The 23696-nt window shown below is 45.1% G+C and overlaps 1 protein-coding gene across 1 annotated transcript in view; it reads right to left on the bottom strand.

Moving 5' to 3' along the window:
- The window catches only part of GLI3 (GLI family zinc finger 3), a 278170-nt gene that overhangs the window by 185111 nt on the left and 69363 nt on the right, over positions 1–23696 (bottom strand). The window contains exon 3 of the mRNA XM_002914138.4: positions 3830–4072. Within this exon, the coding sequence (XP_002914184.2) occupies positions 3830–4072 (243 nt within the window). The remainder of the gene's footprint in view (positions 1–3829; positions 4073–23696) is intronic.

Below are 23696 nucleotides of genomic sequence, written 5' to 3'. Positions count from 1 at the left end.
GGAAAGTCCACATTTTCCAACCGCAGAGAAACGAAGGAATTCCTGGGAGTGTTCCCGTGCCCGGCTACACTGCACTGGAGGAGTCTTTTCTCTCCAGCAACCTGGTGCGGTTGGCACACAAGTCACGGGAAAAGGGAACAGCTTACAAAGATGTTTCTGAACCCTGAGCCCCTGAAGGTCTGCAGCTAACTTGTGTTTTGATAGTTTTGCTGCAGGACTGACAAGTAAAGGAACATGATCGAACTTTCGTGCCTCGTTTTAAAAAGACCGCACTTTCCTCATACACTACAAGTTTGTGGAGGACCTATCAACTTCAGCATTGCATTGGTCATGCATTAGCTTCAGCTGGATAATGACATCCAGATAAGGTTTTATTATAAAGTACCAAAAAATCCTCATTATAGTGGTAGAAGACTAAATAATCCAATTGGGTTCTAGAAACAGTAAAGTTAGGTCCTATCTAACTCCTTCAGGCTTAGTTTACGATATCTTTAAAATATTTCATACGAATAATTCTGTAGCTTTCATTTTTCCACATATATTAAGTTTGTATTTGTTACATAAAACACTTCCTGCCAAGTATTTAAAAGGTTAAAAACCCTCAAAATCATTTGAGAAGCTTAATATTTCTTCACTTACAAAATACAAAAAAATACATAGTCAATTCACTAAGGTTCAGGGAGAAAGGTTATGTTCAGGAGGCCACCATACACAGTGCTGACCACACCAACCCTTTTCCTAAGACTTAGAATCCACTCAATTCCTAATCTGTTTCTAGAAGACACAGATCTCAGGAAGGCAGAGAAACACACATGACTGCGGCACTAACAAAACCAACTTGGTTTGGAGAGTGAACTCATCACAGACAGGTGGTGATGGAGGAGGTAGTGGTGGTGGTATTGGTGATGATGGTGTTGGTGTTGCGTGGTGATGGTGGTGGTAATGGTGGTGATGGTGGTGGTGTTGGTGATGGTGATGATGGTGGTGCTGGTGCTAATGGTAGTGATGATGGTAGTGGTGGTGGTGGTGGTAATGATGGTGGCGGTGTCGATGGTCATGGTGGTGGTGACTGGGTGGTGGTGGTGGTGGTAGCAGTGGTGACGATGATGACAATGATGGTGCTGATGACAGTGGTGATGGTGGCGATGGTGGTCCTGGTGCTAATGGTAGTGATGATGGTAGTGGTGGTGGTGGTGACAGTGATGGTGGTGATGGTAGTGGTATTGGTAATGATGGTGGCGGTGTTGATGGTCATGGTGGCGGTGAATGGGTGATGGTGGTGGTGCTAGTGGTGGTGACGATGATGACAATGGTGGTGCTGATGACAGTGGTGATGGTGGTGGTGTGGTACTGGTGCTAATTGTAGTGGTGATGGTGGTAATAATGGGGGTGATGGAGGTGGTAGTGATGGTGGTGATGATGGTGGCAATGATGATGGAAAGGAAGGAACAGGAGGAAGTGGAGGCATAGGGAAACAGGTGTCATAATAATCTGAAGCACTCACCATGAGCCAGAGATTTTACTAAATACTATATTTGCACTGTCTCACTTAATTCTCAGGAAAACACTGTGGATCAGCAGTCACATTATAACATCAAATAAACGGTTAGGAAATGATTCTTAGAGTCGGCACACTTGGCCATGCTGCACAGCCATTACATGGCAAAGCTGGAGCTTGAGCCCAAATCCCCTAAATGGTAATTCAATCTGTGTGATCCCTAGAACTCCCCACCCGTGTTGTATATGTAAGGATCTCATTTATTTATGACCAGTTTAGAAGTATACTGGGATGGTGGGTCAAAATGGCATCTGCCAGTTGGTTACAGGCAACATACATAGTTTGCCAGTCATCATGCAGTTTTAACAGTGACTTGAACAATACAGTGGGGAAAGCTAAGGAGCATCCAACCTATCGGTCTATGTCCTCTAAACAGAACAGTTCCAAGCCCCACTAAGAGCTCTGCAGTGCCCTGTGCTAGTGAATATTCCACTGGAGGTCCAAGAGGTGGGTCACAAACGCCCTCTGCCAAGAGGTGCCAAGGATCCCAGGTGTGCAGAGAGCCTATCCCTCAAACGAAGGGGAGAGGAGTCAACGGGCAAACCGTTAGAAGAAACAAACCAAGAACAAGCTGCAAGTTGAATGGCACAGAGAGAAAGTTGATGGTCATCTGCGCTTCCATCAACCAGAAAAGAAGTATTCATCACCTGTCCTGCCAGTTACATACCTCACTAATTAGTGGGCATCTGGAACAGAAAGCAAAACGTAAATATGAGATGGGGAAAGTTTGTGTTCACACATAAGGATGAAAACAATGCAGGGAACTTCTGGGTGATAAGCTAGACCTGATTCTTTTAAAAAAGTAAGTATACCCAGGGAGTATTCATGTAGGGAGGAAGTCTGCAGAGCCCCTCACGTTTTCTGCACGGATGCTATCTAATAGAGACCCGCAAAGAAAATCGCAATGTAGAAAACAAGAACGTGCTCAGAGAAACACCCTGCCAACCCTATTGTACACTCTCGCTCCTCAAAGCAAACGAAATAAACTTTAACGAAGGAAGAAAAAGAAGTAAGCACCCACCTCCTCCTCATTTCTGGATCTGTAAAAACAACTGTAGCAACAGGGCGGAGAAGCGCTTTTAATCAGAGAAGCTGCAGCCTTTTTTAAAAGCTTAGAAGAATCCATTAAACCTTTTCCTCCATGCTTCTGACCACTTAAAAAAATAATGTACCTTCCATCTCTCCCAACAATGTAATCTGGTCGGCGAGAAAGCAGTTGCTGAGACGTAAGGCTGCTCCAGCCTCTTTGATCTGCACCCTGATGAGGGAACATTCCCCTCTGCTACAAGCCAGCTAACGAAGGGATGAAATTAGCTTTTATCCTGGGCACTTTCTTGAGAAAAAAAAAAAAAAAAAGGCACTAATCAGCTGTCCTCGCTAATCAGTCATCTGGCTAATGACCTTTTGCCTTAAAACACTAAAATTTCTGAATGATGTGGAACAAGGGAAACACAAACCAGTCCCCCTCTCTGGAGCGCAATGCGTCATCTGGAATTGGAGCCGGGAGGTTAAATGGCAAGTCTGTATCCCGGCGAGGTGATAAATCTGTAATCAAGAGCTGCAGTCTTGGCACCTCAACATGGACTTCATTACCCCCCAACCAAATTATATTTTTCTAACCAGAAACAGGCCACAAATAAAGTCAATCCGTATACATTTTTCTTTGGAGAAAGCCATCACATATTTGGGTTCTGAGTCCTAGTGAATTCGTGAAACCTTACGAGCGGTGGAAAAGGAGCTTCCCGTGTTTCTGGTCTGCTGGGTAGAGAAGAAAGTCAAACATGTAGAAGAATCTTCCACATGGAAGGAGTTTAGCACTCATCTGCTCAAAAGGGGTTGGTTCGTCCTCAACAAGGAAGCAAAAAAAAAATCATTCAAAATGAGGAGAGCGGGTGTTCAGGACTTCTGCCAGGGCAGCCCACTTTAATAACTACCCCCCGTCAACCAATTTTGCTCCTGCAGTGTCTGCTTGGGTGGAAGAAATCTGGTTCTCGTTCCCAGCAACGGTCCATGTGGCTTAGCCACAGATGGACGGTGTCCTTCCTGAAGGCTGCCCCATGGAGGCTCGGACTCGCTTAGACACGTCCGAAAATGGCACTCTCTACAAAGAGGAATGGACAGGACGTAGGAGAAGGAAAACAAAAACTGGACAGTAAGTTAAACATTGATATAAATTCACACCAGCCCAATAATTCAGACAGCATGCATGTGCGCGCATGCCCAGCCTTCCGTGACTCCCCGACCGAGGGCGGTGGGGCAGGACCCACTTACGGTAGTGAGGCTCCATGTAACCATTGCGGGGGTCCATGGCAAACACGGCCCCGCGGTAGGGCACGGAGGGCTCGGCCAGGTGCGGCAGGGACCCATGGATCTCCTTCTTGATCAGCGAGGCCCTCTCCTCGCTGGATGTCGAAGGCTCCTCGCTGATCTTGCCGAGCCCCTGGACACTCTGTGGCTGCATGGTGACTGCGTTTCTTCTCTCTCTGTGATAGGTCTGTCCAGGACTTTCATCCTCTAAAGAAAGAAGGAAAATGGAAGTTCTGTGAGCCACTCGAAGGAGCAATGCAAAACCAGTCATCAATGAGGTCTCCCTCTCCAGCCCTCCTCCCCAAAAGAAGCCTATTTCCCATTCTTGGCAACTTTGAAAGCTACACCATGAAGGCATATTCTGCAGACAAAACTGCTTATGAATGAGGGTCCAAAATACAAATCGAAGGACGAAGGGGAGCAGGAAATGAGCCTATTAAGTTGAGATGTAGGGGGTCAGCAAATTATCATCGCCGGCTTACAAGTCAATCTGCCAGGGAAGCTTTTCATTAGGGATTTGCCAATGTCCCTGCAGGTCCCAAGTGGAGCTGGAAGTTTTGCCAGCCTGAGGCCACGGGTGCCCAGCTTCCCCCGTCTGTCTGAGGGAGCGGGGCCGCTCAGGTATCAGGCAGCTCAGACACCCACCACGCCTCTGGGTGATCTGTGGGTCGAAGGACCTAAAGTGATCCAGAAGTTTTCTTGTTTTTGTTTTATTTTTTAAGTCAGATCTATAATCCACTGGGTTAGTGGAGCTAGAAATAGGACACAAGACCCACTAGTTATGAGGGGTAAAGGTCAACTTATAGTGCCCTTTGCAAGACACTGCTTTCTGCAGCTCATAGAACAGCTGAGAACCAAGAAGAAAATGGGGTAAGACTAATTCCCAGGGCAAGATGGCTCTGCAGGCGAGGAAGGCGTCAGTGATGTGGACACAGGCACATTCTCTGCTGGGGTCCAGAGGCTGCTTCACATGCTTGAGAAACAGCCTGACAAAATTCCACATACATTCAATATTCCAGCTTCCTAATACTTCTGTTCCCTTTGATCTGTAGGAACTTCCCATCTACCCTCTAGGGCTCTCTGCAAATGTGACTGGATGACCTTTCTAGAATAGCACATCAAAGAACCCATGCATAAAATTGCACCGAACGAGTGATCTGAACCCGCAACAAATGGGCCAATTCATCTGTTGGAGTCACACACACATTCTACACTAGGTATCCCCAAACAAGCTCTGCGTTTCACCAGCAGACTGTTCTGGAAGGTAAGTGCTGGTGGGAACAAAGCTGTGCGGGCACGGCTCAGACATCTCATCTGAGAATGATGTCCCATTCCCGATCTGAAATATACTTATGTACGTAAGTAATAATAGCATCGTACATTTTACGTGGACAGATTTTGAACACATCCTATCCCAACACATAAACTGATCTTCGAAGTATTTCATAAAGCAATTATCGCTGGCTAAGAGCCCCTAAAACACAGGAAAAGTATGCTTTCACAGTTTCATGGCTGTTTGTACAAATTCAGAAGAAAGTATAGCTATAAACATGGGCAAGCATGAAAATATATACTATAGTCACGACTACTGTTTTGGGATGACTAATGACTTGAACTACCCAAAGCCAGGAGCAATTTTCATCGTTCTGCCTATGTCTGGGATTGGAAGAAATAAGCAATGTTTTGTTTTGTTTTGTTTTTCAGTCTAGCAAATAACTTGCAAAACAGAATAGACAATGAGGTATGCTTTGGTCTTTACAGTGAATTTGCCGACTACTGCAGGGTAACTGTGAAACATTATTTAGCATTGTTTCGTGCAGATGTTCACCGCCAAATCTTGTATGGGATAAATTAGGAGTTTAATCTATCAAGTAACTACTAAAAAGGGGAAAAAAATGGGTGCAATCCCGCATTTTCACAGATCGATCTTTACAAAGGCAATTCAAACCATGCTTCTGCTAATTTAAAAACAAAGCACCCCAAAAAAATATATCCTTACGTTTTTATTTTCCCATCTGACTAATACTTTCAGGCTCCACTCCACCCTCATACTTCATTATCAGTAAAGTCGCAGGCTATAGAATAAGGATTTGCAGCTAGGTAAAAGCAAAAGGGTGTCAAAAACATTAAAACTCTTAGTTGGCTTTATAAAAATTCCTATAACCTACCAATGGCCAAAGTCATATTTTCCACTAATTTGCGCCTGTATAAAACCTTTATTTCCAATTTCAACCTGAAGTGAACTTGTGGCACTAAGGTGCAAATTCTGTAGAATGGACCTGCGTCTGGAAAGCCAGGGAGCCCTCACCAAGAGCCACTGAAACACATAATTAGCATTCTCTGGTTAAGATGAATAACCAAGTTCCACTAATCTGTTCCAGGTTGAAAACAGGATTCCCTTGACTTAATCTTCTTCGAAGAAATTAACTTTTCTTCTCTTAAAGCTGCATCCCTATAATAGAGTGAGTTTCTTAGAAGCCAAGCCTTTATGATGAGCAGTTGAATCCAACTTCACAAATAATTGAATAATTGGCATGGTCTGACCAGAGTCCTCCCACATCCCCCCAGCCTCCTGGGAGAAGGAAGTAATTGGTGGGGCGGGTGCGGGGGGGGTGGTGGTGCGGGAGTGGAAATGGGGTGTCTTTTCAGCTAAGTGATTTTTTTCACAAGTGCTAAACTTTTATTATTTTCTTCCTGAGAGCTAAACTAACACGTGTGAACATGAAAGTTACGAGACATAAGTGAAGTTTACATGCTGAATACAAGAAAAAATTATAACTAATTGCCTTAGTAAAGTAAACTGCAGGCACGAAATTTTTGAGTGTAGAAACGTTCATCAGACTGACTTTTACAACAGTCGACGCTAACACACTGTTAGCTACCCTCCCTCCTCTCCAAAAAATTCCAGTAGACTAATACTTCATGAAGTTTACCTGGTGTACTAGGTTGCTCCTGACGGGCACTCAGATCAAAACTTGACAGTACAACACTCCAGGATACAAACAGCTCTGAGGCTGGAGAGCACACTCTCTACAGTGAAAAGGAAACTTTCCAACCAATATTCCTGCCTGCTCTTATAAATTTAGCAACCACTTCAGTAAGCCAAAGGACGAAAGCTGTCTAATCTCGTTCAGTTGTGCCGAGTTGTTCAATAAAGTTTGAGAGTCAGTGCAGACAGGCCACGCCAGGCCAAATTATTGACAGAAACGTACTGTCCAGCACGGCCACAAGCAGAAGTCTGCTGCAAAAATGTAAGCAAACAGCCCACTGCTCCAGGAGCATCTGCCAATGGACTTTAACGGCCAAACACAAGGGGACTGTTCGTGCTTCTCTATGTTCAACAGCTGCTGACTCGGGGGTCACACGGAAACATGCAATTCACCAAAAAGCTTCAGGAAAAAATTATTTTAAATACTGTCATCATAATCTCCCTCTGTACCTCCTTCCTTGTGGATGCCCACGTTCGACTGGAAGTTAACAAACTCCTGTCCCCAGATGGAGAGCTGTCCAAGCAGCACATTTTACAAACTGCCCCAGGTTTTCCAAACTCATCCAAAGGCAACCGACATCGAGTCTTAGTGCCATGATCTCTGAAAACTGCTGCACACGCTGCTTAGACCTTTCTCGAGAAAGGCTTGAAGAAAGCGTGCTTGCGTGAAGCAGGACTCGAACACACACTCCTGTGCACGTCCTCACAAGCTCTTGCACGATTTCTCACTGCAAGCCAGGAAGCCAGTGCTTTGCCCGCCTGGACCTCGGATAAATGTTTCAGACAATTCTTCCAATATAAAAATAAAACCCTGTACCACATCACCAACTAGGAACACCTCCTGTCACCCTAGCAAAATGAGCAGATCAGGAGCTCACGGTGCATGCATGTGGCCGCCTTTTTCAAAAGTTAACATCGGTTTTTAAACTGTTCCCTTAAATCCCATTTTAACACCATTACTCCTCTCTTCCCCCGGACAAGAGAAGACACAGAGTATAAGACAATGGGCGATACTTACAACTCGGACCCCAGGCTCTGGCTAGCTACTTTCTGCAAACTTCTCTTGGTGGGCTTTCTCTAGTGTGCAGACCCTCTAGGAACATTCTCGGTGTCTCCCTGCCTCCCTCTCCCGTCCCCTCTCCCTCTCCCAGGCAGTGCTGCTCCCATTAGATGAATTAAACGTGGTTGGAGCCATGCTAAATTTAACAAGCTCATTAGTATTCTTTCTGAGTGCTTCCGAGTGAACTCTCTCTATTCAAGCCGCTCTCTCCAGCAGAAGGGTCAGGCGGCTAATCATTAAATCAAACTAATGTCACCCTATCACAATCAGCCCGAGAGAAGGAGGGTTTATTATTTCAGTTTATGCTAAATAAACGGTTTTACAAATGGTCCCCAAGCAAGGTCAACAGCAGCTTCAATTACAAGACAAACTTAACAAGAGTTGCTATAAACCAAGTACTCTGTATTGACTTAAGAACAGGCTCAACTCCACATATTACCACTAGCAGGGTTGTGCAGGAATGCATATTGTAAAATAAAGGACGGGGGCGGGGGGGGAGCTTCTTTCTTTGCCAGAATTTGCGACTGCACAGGGACTCCTCATTCGCCTGTCTCCAACCAGCTAGCCGCTCAGCTCAATTCACCCCACACAAAGGCTGGAGCCCAGACCTCAATGGACCGAGTGAAACATGTTCAAAACTAGGCTCTCTATTGTGACTGAATTTCTTAACATCTTTTCAAAAAGCGGAGAATGCCTTGAGGCTAAAGGAAGAAACAGGCTAATGGTGAATTGGGAATTCTGAGCAAATTTCAGAGCCCTTTCCTCCTAGCTTTTGAGGTTGAAAGCAAGCTCTTTCCTTTCAAGTTTCAAAGTCCTTTTTCCTCCCGCAGTGTCACAGAAGGATTTGAAAAGAAGGTAATTGTGCTCGCAGTCTCCCTGATCAGAGCTTACGTCCTATTTCTGGTATTTCGGAATACTTCTTGCAATAATAGTGCATATAGCTCAATCCCTTAACCGGCCTGCACTCTGCAATTGCTCATTAAATGAACAATTGTGGGTATAAAATGCCTTTTATGTTCAAGGTCTGGATATAAGATAAGCATTCTAGGACTCTAAATTTGGTTTACTAAGGAAACTCTCCATCATTAAATTACAAAACTGAAGTCAGAATATCAGGCTTTCCCAGAAAAGTGGCACTCAGATTTCGGTGAGCCAAAAGGAGAGGCGGTTGGGAGGAGGGCGAGGAGGCAACAAAATGTTAAGGGGGGGACAAAAAAGACTGGATACTCAGATTTCTAGCCGAATGGGGCTTCTAACAAGAGAATAATATTTCCATGTTTAAAAAGGTCTGAGTTGGCGAGACCTCGCCATTTCCATACGGAATGATATAATAAAGTCATCTTCAAATGGATTAAAACATAGGTCTGAGGCTAGGTCAATACGCAGATGACCATGCCTGACCCCTCCCTAGCAGACGTGGCCCCCTTCCTTAAGCAAAGAAAGACTCCTTGACGGCCGGAGAATGCGATCATCTCTGCCATCTCCCTGGGTCCCCACCACAACCCGCGCTGCAGCGGGACAGGGGGCCAGGTCCAGAAACAGGCTGCCTGCTTCTGCCGTGGAAACGGGCAGGGAAGGAAGGGTTGCAAGAAGAGGCCCGACCAGGCCACAAGGCCCTGTCCACAGCAGGGGTGGGGGGTCTATGTGTGGACCGGGTTTTGGGAAGGATACCTGGGGTCTGTATGCCCTCCCAGCCTCCACCACCAGCACCACCACCAGAAGAGGACAGCAAGTAACTACAGGTTCACGTAGAGACATTTCCAAAACTCTGATACCCCCCCATCAGGTGTTTGGGACTATAACCCACTCTTGGGAAACACCCACGGGGCCCAAATGACAAATCGATGGTGAGACCTCAGGGGCTCGGTATCATGGAACTCGCGGGCACGGGTGTGAGACCACGCACGTATGTATGCATGTATGCATGCATGCATGCACGCACGCCCGCACGCCCTCCCCCGGGGCCGCACCCCCACCCCCTCGCCCGCGGCGGCTCAGCCAATGGCGTCTGTGCATTGCTGCAGTTTTCCATGTGTTTCCACGACCCTGAAGCGCACCTTCCTGATCTGGGCAAGAAACAACCCCGCGTTCTGCCTTCCTCCCGGGAAATTGCCTCGCTGGGTCTGGAAAGAGCGTTATTTCGTTTTTCCCTGTGACGCATTTGTTGCATCTTGTCAGTTTCATTTCGTTGGTTATTTACATTTCGATGGTCTTTGAATAAAAACCGGCGGGCCCCAGGCCCTCGCCTCCCTCTTTCAGAATTCTCCCCATGCCTTTGACCAAAGAGAGACCACAAATGGAAAAGACAAGAGGCTAAGGAGATTTAGAAGCATCGTAGAATTCAGCCGTGAAGGAGGAATGAAGTTCCTGTAGGTTTTAGAAGCACAGTCTTGCCTCTTTCCACTTAGACTGCATTTTTGCCCCAGCCAAGGGGTTGCTTGCTCCCTAGAATGTCTGGAGCTTGGCTTCCAGAGGCAGCGAGCAAACAATGCCTTCTCTAAGAACATTTCCAACGCCCTTGGGGTCAGACACCGCCCTTGTGCAGCTACACAGACATCTCGCATTGACAATGACTGATGACAGAGGGAGTGGCCCAGATGGATCAGGATAGAGCGCTGGGCTTTGTCTGCAACCTTTAAACCAACGGCAGGGCCTGCAAGACGAGGCCAGCAGCAGGATTTGAAGCTCTGGAGAAATTCCAGTGGCAATCCTCCCTTCTAGATTATGGGGTAGCTTGGTCTTCCTGCTTTCATCAAGCAGTAGGTCCCAGTGAAAGGAGAGAAAGTAGAAGAAGCTGTCCATCAGGGTCGTGCAAGTATCGTCATTGTTTTAACATTTCTAGAGTTCTTTTCCCAAAGAACAAAACGGGGGTCTAGATTGGCCAGCTTCCCACCGGCCCATCACCAGAAACTACTTGCTCCAAAAAGCAGTTGGTGCTCTCCCCACTACTCCGCTTACTTACGGAGCTCCATGCAACTTCAAAAGGGGCGCCTGGGGTAGAAGAAAGTAGGCAGGGAAGGCAAGATGACAATTCAGATTAACTTAAGAGGCCAACGTGGCAATGGCTGTGAGCCCCGCTGCAGCCCAGAGCTGAGGGCATATGCAGCAAGCGGCCTCCTGCCTTCCTCAAAGATGACACAATGAGGGCTCCTTGCCCATCTGGAAAATCAAGAACCGATAACACTATCAGCCTGTCTGAGGCCTCACCAGGCATGCCCCGTGGCCTCCAGGGTTTCCACACGTTCTCCTCCGCGCCTCTTAACCCTCACCAGTCTGAGGTCTGCACCCCTGCTCACCCTGTGTCCTGGGTGTCGGTGACAGGGACAGCAAAGTGCTCCTGTAACTCAGCAAACACCACCCAACACGCTGGGGCGTTAAGTCCAAACCCAAACCCAGTGGTGCTAACCAACTTTGAAAGTTCCAGACTGAAAGCACTAGCCAAGTCCTGCCTACACCAGGGAAGAGAAAATAAAACAGATGAAACGGGACCCTGAGGGTCCCTGCAGGTCCTCCTGTAAAAGGGAGGAGGAGATCTTCCTTCGTTTCCACGAGCTTGTGAAGACCCTTCCTTGAATTAAGAATTCCGAAATGTCATGAAGCTTCTTCTCTTAGCCTGCTATTAGTTGCCAGTCGCTGCTTATACAGAGTGAGTTAATTAGGGACATCAAAGGCAGTACAATAAATTCTCAGGAGGGCCAAATTTTTTTCCTTCTGCTTAATAGCGCATTTATGCCTATCTGTGAGTAACAGTCTCACGAACATTTAGGTATTAGAGATTTGTTTGAGAACTTGCTTTTCGTCTTTTAGTAGCAAAGAATAAAGAGTCTCTCTTACTTTGCACCAACAGACGTGAGCAGTAGAGATTCCATAAGGAGAACCACAGCCAGCAGTTTAACAGAAGCAATGAGAAGCCTGTTCACAAGGCCAGAGTGTGTAGGTTTCTGCTGCCCGCTGTGTCCTCTGATGCGACCGTCCTATCAGCCCGGAGAGATTCACTCCAGCCCGTCCAGCAAGAGGACTCAGCCTACTCTGCCTTTAAAGGCACACAGGAACATTCTAGAGGCACTTTGGAAAGGTGGCTTCCAGGTTTGCACCCCTCCTCCCCGCTCAAGATCAAAGTCCCATTCCCTACCCTTTCTACCATGTTTTAAATTTCAAGAATGAACACAAACTTAACTGGCTTCATCTGGTGTGTTTATGTTGCATGGTTTTTGTTTTTAGAAGACTGCATAATGAGAAAGCCTGAGCATATGGCAGTATTATATTTTTAATAAAATTTTAAAGACCGTGCTTACTCCATTGCAGAAATCAGATCCTCCTGGAGAGCACATTTAAATATCAAGGGAATATCATTATTGTACTGAAATGAGCTAGAGGTTCCATCCCCGTGACAAGATTAGGGCAGGGGAGCAGAGCTCACCTCTGCTGACTTCGCTTCTGGGCAAGGCCAGGTGGTGCTGGGTCCGGTTTCTATAACAGAAGCTCCCTCCAGCCACCACCCACATTGACCTCAGCTACGAAGTGTGCATTTGAGAACCCCAAATCAAATACCACGTTTCCATTCTTCACAATTTTACCACAAGTGGCATGAGATGGCCTCCCCAGCCTGCTTTTTTACTTAGCCCCAAAAGTCTGCAACTACATAAAACATTTTCAAGTCATGGCTCAGACACTATCTGTGACACAGAAAGGACCACAAAACCTAATCTCCCCAGAGCACATCTTCATGGTCAAGGCCAAGTCAGACCTTTCTCCTGACGTCGTTCCAGATTTCCAGGCACCTTCAGGAGAACCTAACATCCCAACATTGGAATGGTTTTGTTGTTGCTGTTGTTTTTCTAAGAAGTCCGAGTAAAAAAGTGATTAAGGAAACAAAAGACCAGATTCATCCACCTTCCTAAAATACATGTAATTCTGCTTTCACTCATTCTTCCTACCAATCACTTTTCTCAAAAGCCTGCCAACTTCAACTATAACCATGCATCAATTAATGACAGCTAACATTTACTTACTATGCAGTAGGAAGGACTTCACCTCGCTCGCTTTCTCGTCATTGTAACTCGATCACAAAGCCATTGTCATTATGCTCATTTGCCAGATGAGAAAACCGTGTGGCACAGGGAAGCTCGGTTGCTTACCCAGGTCACACAGCTGGTTCTCAGGCAGAACCTGGATCCCAGGGAGTGAGGGCACCAAAGTCCACCCTTAAATATTTGGCTACTGGAACTCCCAACTCAGTGATAAAAAATAAACTTAAATTTGAATTTTGACCCAAAATTCAAGTTTGTGTATGTTTGCAAACTTCACAACCACCAAACTCTGCTCCATAGGACCAAAGCAATCAGAGAGAAGACCTAAACTGATGAGCACAGCTGTCTTCCAAAAAAACTGTATTCATGGATGGTGAAATCTGAATTTTCATATAATTTTCATGCATCACATTTAAAATCTAACAAATCATTCTTAACTCATAGGCTGTACAAAAATAGGTAGGACACTGGATTTGGCCACAACAGAGGCTAAGTACTACCCTAAAGGACTTTCAACACAAAACTTACACCCAGAAAACAACTGGGAACATTCCAGTAAAACTGTAGAAGCAATAGTATTGAGTGTTAGGAGGGAGACAGGGAAAGAATCACTTTCTCATGCTAGTAAAATATTTCCATAATTGACTAGATGTATCACATGATTCCACTTCCGGGATGCATCTTAAGGGGAAAAGTAGCAAAGACGACAACGATTTATATTCAAGGATGTTCATCACAGTGTTATTTATAAGGAAAACCAGTTAACAAAATAAATGCCCATTATCCTATATGATGGAATATCATATCCTTAAATATAGTGCCTTCAAGGACTTTAAAGAACACAGAACTTCACGGAGCACCAGGTGCCATTCTGAGGCCTCCGTGCCCATCCTATGAAGTGAGTGTGATTTGATCCTTACTGCATACGTACAAAAACGAGGCACGTTTGTCCAAGGAGGCACAGCTAAAAAATGGCAGAGCCTAAGTTAGAATCCAGAGTCCACTCACTTACCCACTAGACTACCATGCTTCCAGATCTCTGGAGGAAGGGATGGTAGGAGGAAGAGAAATACATAATTATTTCTATACAAAATTCCTAAAAGAAACCAAAACAAAAACCGTAAAGGAAATGTACCAAAATAGCATGAAAATATTTCTATGGATTACTTTTTTCTATATGTTTCTCTATTTCCCAGTCACTTCAGATAGCAAAACTAGCTGGTTTATTTTACTTCTTACATCTATCATTAAGTATGACCTTTACAATAAACCTCTATGGAAGTCCAAATTAAGTTCACATAGATTAAAAATTAGCCACAAATTTATCTCCTGAAGTCTTGTTTTAAACGATTTATTCCACCTCTTAAAATCCAAGTGCCTGGCAGGGTTTTCTTATATCTATTAATAACTCTTATTACTAAAGTATTATTAAATTATTATATACACTGATACTGGGGTGTATAGAGATTTCAATAAACTTGTTAAGTTAAAATATGATGATTTTTTTAAAAGATCGATTTATTTATGTAGTAATCTCTACACCCAACATGAGGCTCGAACTCATGACCCTGAGATCAAGAATCACACGCTCTGTTGACTGAGCCAGCCAGGCTCCCCTAAAATAGTGATTTTTTTAAAAAAGATTTTATTTATTTATTTGACAGAGAGAGAGAGAGGGCACAAGCGGAGTGATGGGCAGAGGGAGAGGGAGAAGCAGGCTCCCCGCTATCATGACCTGAGCTGAAGGCAGACGCTTAATTGACTGAGCCACTCAGGTGCCCCATGTGATTATTTTTAATTATTTCATATCAATACACAAACGCCTTCCAAACAATACCAAATGCTCTCACCTCCCTCCCTGCCACACTGGGTAACTCAGCTTTCACCAGGCCACCCCGAGAAAGGTGTAGAAGGGACACTGCATTACAAAGGATCGTTACCACAGTGGCTCTGAAAGCCAGGCTGTGCGTAAAGTGCTCCGTCTACATTAAGCCCATTGAATGCTCACGGGCCCATCAGGTATGCAGTATCCATCACCCTAGTCACTCAGGTAAACATCCCCAGGCTTAGCAAGTTTAAGCAACCCCCTTGGAGTCATACTTCAGGTAAATGGCCAAATCGGCATGACTCTCATCTATTATAAAGGACCAGTAACCCCCACAAAGTCTCTGAAAGCTCTCAGAACACTGATTTGCCTCCCATCTCTCTGTATGTCTATGGGAAGATTATCATCCTTGTTGAAATTATTCTCCCTCACCCTATAAAAGTTACCCGGAAAAGACACTTGAGACAGTAGTAATCAAATGACCTATTCCCTTTCCATAGAGTTTCTGGGTTCTGAATAGCTAGCTATTCTGCAAAGGAATACTTAATACTGTCTTCAGCGGGATTGTGTTGCAGGCTTGGATGCAAAAAGCAGTCTGCATACTTGGTTTGCGTTCAAGTTAACAACAGCTCCAACGGTTAAAGCCGTACGTAGTTTACGGAAAGGGGAATACGTCCAATAGTTAAAGAAGCATATGGTTTATAGAGAAAGGGGGGAAACTTGTGCTTGGAGCAGCTTTGCTTGGATTATTTACCAACAAATGAAAGGCCCTTCATGCTGCCCAGAGCACAGTCCCCTCCCACAGGCTGGAAAGGAATGCTGAATGAGTCAATAAAATCAGCGTCACACTAAGCAGAGACCTTCTCCCCAACGAAAGATGATTATCGGATTATAGCAAATTTAAGAAAGTTTTCTCTCTCTCGCTCTCTTTTTTTAATCAAGAACAAAACCAGACTACTTCTTAAAATGCACTATTAGGAATTGTAACTGTTCCTGAAAGTGCCAGATATATTTCCATCCATGCAATATTAAAACTAACAAGCGTCTTTTCAATTTCTTTTAATGATGGGGTATGCAATAAAAATACAGCAGTGCTTCATTTAGCCAAAGGAGCTGAAGCAAAAAGAACCAAAATAAATAAATAATAAACTTACATGGGCCACTTACCAAAAATAAAATCATTTAATTCAACCTTTTACGGGAGGTGCATGTAGCATTTGAAAGCAAAAATTCTCATAACACAAACCTCTCCACTTAAAAATCACTGCCAGGGGCTGGAACTGGGGCAGGATGTTATTCCTTTTTCAATTTATTTTTTAATGTTTGGGTATTAATGACATCAACTGCCATGTTGTATAATAAGGCAGCATGGCATAATAAAAAGAGTTAGAAACGCACGTCCCCAGACTTGCCTCCAGCCCTTCATCGGTGACCCAGGGTAACTTAAAATACAGCACATTGTCAATTGCCTTACGTAACAGGCAAATAATAAAATCTGTCCCTCTGACTTGATAGGGTTTTCTGAGGGTTAAATAGTATATGAAAAAGATCTATATAAACGAGGGCACTTATGAATGCCAGGCACCACCGCTAATCTCTTCATTCTCTGTTTGATAATGACACAAAGCAGGATGGTGGGCTGCAGGTGCCCCGGGCCAGGAGCCGGGAGGCTGAGTTCCCCAACTGCTTCCCCTTAGATTAGATGGTACGTCTCCAGTCAGTCCATTCCACTAAACCAGTGCTGGGGACGATGCAGAAACGTGCTCCAAAACCCCCCAGGGAACAAACCAGTGTCCACTTTCACCGGGAACCAGGCTAAACATCGGCAGCATTTCTGCTGCTTCAGGAAAAGATGCAAGTTCATGACCTGTAAATACAACTGATCATCTCTTTCACCCACTTCTTTGATGCATCCTGTGTCAGGCTCCTAGTCAACATTTACAGAGAGTGCCTACTTGAAATTTGCATTGAAAAGATCCATCTCTTCTCTACTTGGTTTTCTAAGATGATTGAAGACACCTGAATCTTCCTAAGAAAACCATTTTTTGTTTCTACATAGACAGTGTTTACTAAAAAAGATCAAGCAAACTCCTGAGGATGCTTGTTGGTAACTCCCACCCACTGCCTGTTTCTGTACACCATGTGGGCTCAGAGTGTATGTTACAGTTTTAAATGGCTAGAAAATATCAAAAGAAAAAGAGTATTTTATGACACATGAAAAGTATGTGAAATTCAAATTTCAGTGTCCACAAGTACACGGCCAAGCTCGTTCGTTTTCCTATCATCTCTGGCTGCTTTTGCATTGCAAGAGCAGAATGGAGTAGTGACAGCACCAAATGGCCCATTCAAATCCTGAAATTGGGGTGCCTGGCTGGCTCAGTCGTTAAGCGTCTGCCTTTGGCCCAGGGCGTGATCCCAGGGTCCTGGGATCAAGCCCTGCATCGGGCACCCTGCTCCGCTGGAAGCCTGCTTCTTCCTCTCCTACTCCCCCTGCTTGTGTTCCCTCTGTCGCTGGCTGTCTCTCTCTCTCTCTCTCTCTCAAAATAAATAAATAAATCTTTAAATAAAAAAAAACAATACAAAACAAAACAAATCCTGAAATTGTTAATAGCCGATCCTTCACGGAAAAAAAATGTGCCATCCCTTGACTGACCTGTGTCAGGCTGTGCTAGAACACCCATCAGTGAGATGATGGAACATACCCAGGAAACATAAAAAATAAGGCAACACCATTTCAAAGAACTTAGTATTGAACTGCTGCTTCCAAACCTTAAGATACCTCTAAGGTATCACCCCATTTTACAGATGAAGGAATCAGGTTTAGAGAAATGACCTTCCCCAAAGTCACAAGTCAGCAAGTTGGGGATGAAATCAGTTCCCCATGATTCTAACCCTGACAATTTCTATGGCGGTGAAAGAAGGATTCGGGCTTTTCTCATATACCGGAAGACAGAACGCATTTCCGACGTCCACATGCGCTAAGTGCCGAGATAAAGAATGAATTTTAAATATAAAATCTGAGGTGTGTGTGACTAAGGGTTGGCCTTCTTCTCCAGCTTAGCATGTGTCTGGAGTTGTATAGGTTTTGCTTTCTAAGTTTAAGAACAATCACAAAACAAACAAGTACACTTGTCTGTCAAAAATGCCACACTCTTAGGGCACCTGGGTGGCTCAGTTGGTTGGTTAAGCAACCAACTCTTGATTTCGGCTCAGGTCATGATCTCAGGGTGGTGAGATCGAGCCCCACATCAGATTCCGCTCTGAGTGGGAAGTCTGCTTGAGATTCTCTTTCTCTCGCTCTCCCTTTGCCCCTTCCCCCCACCCAACACCCTGCCTTTGCACACACATGCACATTTTCTCTCGCTCTATCCAAAAAAAAAAAAGTGCCACACTCTTCTTGGAAGTTAAAGGGCACAGAGGCCATTTCCCACTATTCCCTCGTGATCTGTTTTGGAAGGCGGGATTACCGGACTGCGAGTACTTTTGCTAATAGAGATGGAGGAGAAGATGCAAGAATCGAGTCATGAGACTTCCAATTCCCACCAAATTGGGACTCTCCTGACTGAATGTAGAAGCAAATACAGCCGGGGTTCCCAGACAGTGTTTTGCAACTTGTATGAAGAACCGGGTCCAGGGGGTTTGGGTCTGGCTGAATCAAAGAACACGACAAACACACACGGACTCAGGCTGGCCGTTCTCCATACTCCAGTCATACAGATGCATCCATGTCAAGGTCCCCGTGTGTCCCAGCACAAAACCTGACCATCTGAGAGGCGTAAAAACCAAAGGCTGCTGCCCTTGTGATTCCCAGGACTATGGTTTTTCTAGACATGGAACTACCTAAGAAAAAAGGTACAGCCACCGTGTTGGCACAGTGGAAAAGTGGAAAATTGGCATTGAGAGACTACTGGAAGGAAAAGCTCCTTCAGGTGTTGGAAGGTGGGCGAACAGACCAGGAGGACCATTTTAGGGGAGGTTTGGGAAGGTCTTAGGTGAGTCTACTCTAATTCAGATTTTCAAGGAGGCTGGTCGACCCCACCTAATGCCTCAGGGATACAGTCAACTGAATAACACAGTCCTTAACAATTGCTCCAAAACGCTGTACCTTGGGTTCGAGGGCGTCTGTTTGTTTGTTTTGTACTTTTCTTTCTTCTTTAATTCACATCTTGCTGACACAAGTGGAAATTCATGCTTCTTGGCAGAAAAGCTTGAGCTTTACTGCCAAGCCATGCAGATAAAAATTCTTCCATCCTCAACTCATTGCCTGGAACCGTTCTACTCCCGTCTTCGGGAAGAACTAGAGAAGACAGCAATCCAAACACATAATCCAGGCAATTTTATTGTGCCTGATAATTTTGTTAGTTCTACTGGGGCTCTTGAGTCTGTTCTGTAATTTCTAGGGGAAAAAAATCCGAGTGAGGTCCAGCTAGCAAATGTAACCAGCCTTCCCTATAAAATCAGTGCATCTCAGTTCATTCAGCAGAACATCAGCAACCGCTGCAACTTCCATCCCAACTTAGAGAGAAGTTGCTTGCCTCCCCTTGGCTCTTAAGGGCGCAGCCTCACAAAGTGACAGCTGGAAGCTTGTCTTTATTTGTCTTCCTTCTGATGCCTTACTGGCTCTGAACTCCTGGGGAGGAGTGGTCCAGGAAAGGAAGAAGGAAACAGCTTTTCTTTTTCTTTTTTTTTTTTTTTTTAAGATTTAATTAATGTATTTGTTAGAGAGACAGAGAGAGAGAAAGAAAGAGAGAACACAGGCAAGGGGAGCGGCAGGCAGAGGGAGAAGCAGGCTCCCTGCTGAGCAGAGAGCCCGATGCAGGACTTGATCCCAGGACCCCAGGATCATGACCTGAGCTGAAGGCAGATGCATCACCGACTGAGCCACCCAGGCGCCCCATGGAAACACTTTTTTATGTTTCCACCCCATCTTCATCAACATCGCAAACCTGTCTTTTCCTGTCAAATAACAGTATTCGCCAATTACAGATCTTCCATCCAAACACTGCTTCTGTGCAATACTGGTGGCCTCCTTCTGTAGTATTCGGACTGTAGTCTTCCTTGCCAAGGGCCTCATTATTGACTCCGGAAAAAAACAAACCGGCGCTTACCTCTACACACCTGCTTTTCCTTTTGGTCTGCTCCTTTCTCCCCCACATTAAAGAGTGATCTTCAAGTCCAGCCCTGATTGCCACATGCCTCCCGGTGCTGGCAAGGAATGCTCATCCCTGTCACCAGCTCGTTTCTTTCTCAGAGTCGCCTCTCTCTGATTTGTCCTTTCTCCAGCTAAGTCTTTGCTGGACCCAACACGGCCTCCATCTGATACAACACCTCTCTTCCGTATACCTCAGAACCACGGAACAAATCCTGAGATGGCCTGACCACCAGTGTCTTGACCTTGTATTTGGCCAACAGAATGGCTTCCTCTCTGGCACACCAACGCTTAACGCTTTCCCACGGGCTGTTCGAGTAACCTTCGAGTACCTTTTTCTATCATTTAAATTTGAATGGCTCCAAAATGTGAATATCCAGGCCATTTGTAAATTCATTTACTCTTTTAATGGGTCTAGCAAAAATAATCGCTGAAAAAATCCTGTACACACCCCTGCACTATAAAGCTTTGAAAGGTGGTGTTTTAATTCGGTTGGATACTCCCGTGTTTCAATCCACTTAAAGAGCATAAAAAGAAGTTTAGTTTTTTAAGTGATGAAATTCCACATTCTAGGAGCAGTTTTCATTAGCGTAAGAGAAAGCAATAATGCAAGATGAAGAATTAAAACCTATTCCAACGGGTTGTACTCCTTGGTGGGTAAAGCGAATCGGTTGGAAACCTTTTGCTTTAGAGTAACCCCACTATAGAAACCACAGAAACCATCAGAAGTTCTAGTAAAATACTTCCTTATCCAACACGAACTGTCTTGCTACTTGAAGGTTTTAGGAGTTAAAATAATTTGAAAAAGCATCAGGGTGTTCATGGGGGCGAGAGGGTTTTCAATTAATTGCTTTTTTAAATATCCCCCTCAAAATATATATCCTGGAGCCCAAACATGGAGCCATTTTTCCACATGAACATTGAAAAAAATGAGAAACCAGAAGTTACAGATCAGCTGAGTTTCACTGATCAGGCACGAAGAAACAAATGTGCCACACAATCTATCATATCATTAAAAACGGTGCATTTTGGGGTCTCCTTCCCCCTCATGCCACAGCGGTACCTTGTTTCATCTAAAACTAGCTGCTAGTGACAGCTCGTCCTGAACCTGTTTAATGCTCTGCTGTGTCGACCACAGAAAGGAACACCTAAAAATCCCCTTAAAAGTGCACAAGTGAATTGTCAAGTCACTGAACATCCCGACATTCTGAAAACCTCAACCAAGGAGGTAGAACTCAGTCTTGCAAAGAAGCTTCAAACCACACAAAAAATGCACAACACTGGGAAATGGGTATCTTGTGAATCCTAAAACCTCATACATTCCATCTTAATTCCAAGAGTGCAAAGCAAACTCTCGTGGAGTCCTGAAGACCGAAGCGTTGTTCAAAGTTCCTGTGACCCACTGCCTAAGAATCTTCTGGAAGCACACGCCACTCTTCTGCTCACAAACCTTCCACAAAGCCCAGGGTCTACAAGACCGACCTCGAGCTGCCTGGCCTGAGTAAAGGCTCTGAGCGTGAGGAACAACCCTCAGCCTCCGTCCTCCCAGCCTCTGAGGCTGCACCCGTCCCCACCCAAGGCCCGCCAAGGCATCTCCGGCACCCTCCGTAACCAGCTGCAAATCTGGACATCTCCGCCACTAGAACCACTAGAACACGAGCTCCCTGGGGGCAGGGGCTGGACCTTGCTGGCTGCGGTATCTCTCACAGCTCACACACCGCAAGCAGTACAGAATTCCTCCGCGTGGGCAGCAGTAAGGGAATGAATACTCAGGAGGACTGGCAGGTGCCAGCCGGTAGAAACAGGGAATTCAGCTGCTGTGTTGTCTCCAAGCGGTGGCAGCAGCAGCACCGACCTGATTGGGATTAAGGCCCAGAGGAAAGGATGGTGGGGTGTCCATGGGGGGCCCCAGCAGTGAAGCCCCGAGCCACAAGATTCCAGAAATGGAAGCATAGCTCTGAACAGGGGAGGGATGGCAAAGAAGGGAGGGAGCATTTTGCCAGGGGTTGGTCCTGCCTCTTTAGGCCCCTTCAACTGTTACCAGATTATCAATTATGAACAGCTTGGTGCTAACTCATCGATCGAAGGCTAGTGTTGTCCTTTGATGGCAGATAAAACGTTTAAGGACGCCAACGCAATGAGGATGGAAATAAGCAAACAGACACAGGACAAGCTAAGTGGATACACACTGCTCTTCCACAGACTTCCTCTCTCCCAACATCGGCAGGTGGAGATTTTCCGTGTGTTCACTACCCACTTCATGGGAGTTACTGTGGAGATTAAAATGTAGCCCGTGCGTCTGAGAGAAGGACAAAGTGATACATGGTTTACAGAGATACTCATAAAATTGGAAATGCACCTTGGGCCTCCTTGAGACCCTGAACTGTGAGGTGGGACGTGTTTGCAGAACGTACTGATGAGTTTTAAAGAGATACACACAATTGATGGATTAAAGAAAAACAATTTAAGAAACAAGCTTTTTTCCTACACATACAGAGAAAGGGGGCGGCTGGCAGGGGAGGAAGGTAACTGCCAATTCCCTGCAAGGGTAGGGCATTTTTATGTAGCACATGAATTTTTTTTTTTTTTTTTTAACTCTCAGTCTTTCATCTTCTCTCTGGTGAGGACTGCATTTGCCACAGGCTGATAAGTGAATGTGGCAGAACTTCAAAACTCATGTCAGCCAAAGAATCTAGAGACAGAGAGAAAAAAATCAGACATAAAGCTGGTAAAAGGCAGCTATAAATTTTTTTAATGCCTTTTATTTAATTCTACCAAAAGATCACACAGCAATGTGATCTAGATTTGGTATATCTCTCAAACTCGACTCATGCACGCACATGGCCTGAATCCAAGTCCTCACCCCAAAGATGTGGTTTTCATTAAACTAGTAAACCCAGGAAAGTTGCTTGTAAGACCAATGTGTTAATAAACTCTTTCCTCTGAAGACAGTTTGAACTTTCAGTTCACTAGGGTGAGTCAAGAGCTGATAAAAAAAGAAAATAACAGGACGTAAAACGTAAGTCTGCACGTAAAGATGATAGCCCGGCCTGAAGCTAACAGCTATTATCTACAATTTAAATCAGTCCTCTGCACCTTGTTAAGTGAATGTCATGACTCTCACGCTCACTAAAAGAAGTCCACGGAAAGACCAAGCAAGAGCAGAGCACTCCAATTCACGCTGCTCTTTACTTTGCTCAAGAGATGGGGGATGGAAGAGGCAGAAGGAGGACGTGGCCACATGAGGCTGGTTAACACATCATCGAACACCAGGGTTACCAAGACATCTACTTGACTATTTACAACAGCACCATCTGTAACTGAAAATCTGAAACTGCCAAATGTCCGCCAGCGGTAGGCAGGGGTCACCGATTGTGGCACATTCACACACCATGGAATATTGTGAAGGTGAACGAACACCTACAGCTATGCAAACTGGGGGAGCATCTTGTAAACACAATGTAGAGGAAGAGAGAAGAAGCCAGACCCAAATGTCTAAGATACAAAAACAGCCCCAACCCATCGATGCTGGTCGACGTCGGGATGGGGGGCTCGAAGGTGCTTGTGACGGTCTGTTTCGGGGCTTTGGTGCTGGGTTCACAAATACGTTTGATCTCTGGAAATCTACAACAGGCGCGCTTTCCCGCATGCACACTTCCTTGGGTAAGAAGTGGTGTCAGTTCTAAAAACTTCAGACCGCTCCCCAACACCCTCTTCTTCGGATTCAGTTCTTGGCTTCCATTCCCAAGTGTTATTCTCTTTCTTAAATGTGACACTT

This window comes from Ailuropoda melanoleuca, chromosome 1 (assembly GCF_002007445.2).
Source record: "Ailuropoda melanoleuca isolate Jingjing chromosome 1, ASM200744v2, whole genome shotgun sequence".
NCBI classification, from domain to species: domain Eukaryota; kingdom Metazoa; phylum Chordata; class Mammalia; order Carnivora; family Ursidae; genus Ailuropoda; species Ailuropoda melanoleuca.
The sequence above is the reverse complement of the archived record's forward strand: the minus strand, read 5'-3'. Positions and strand labels throughout refer to the sequence as shown.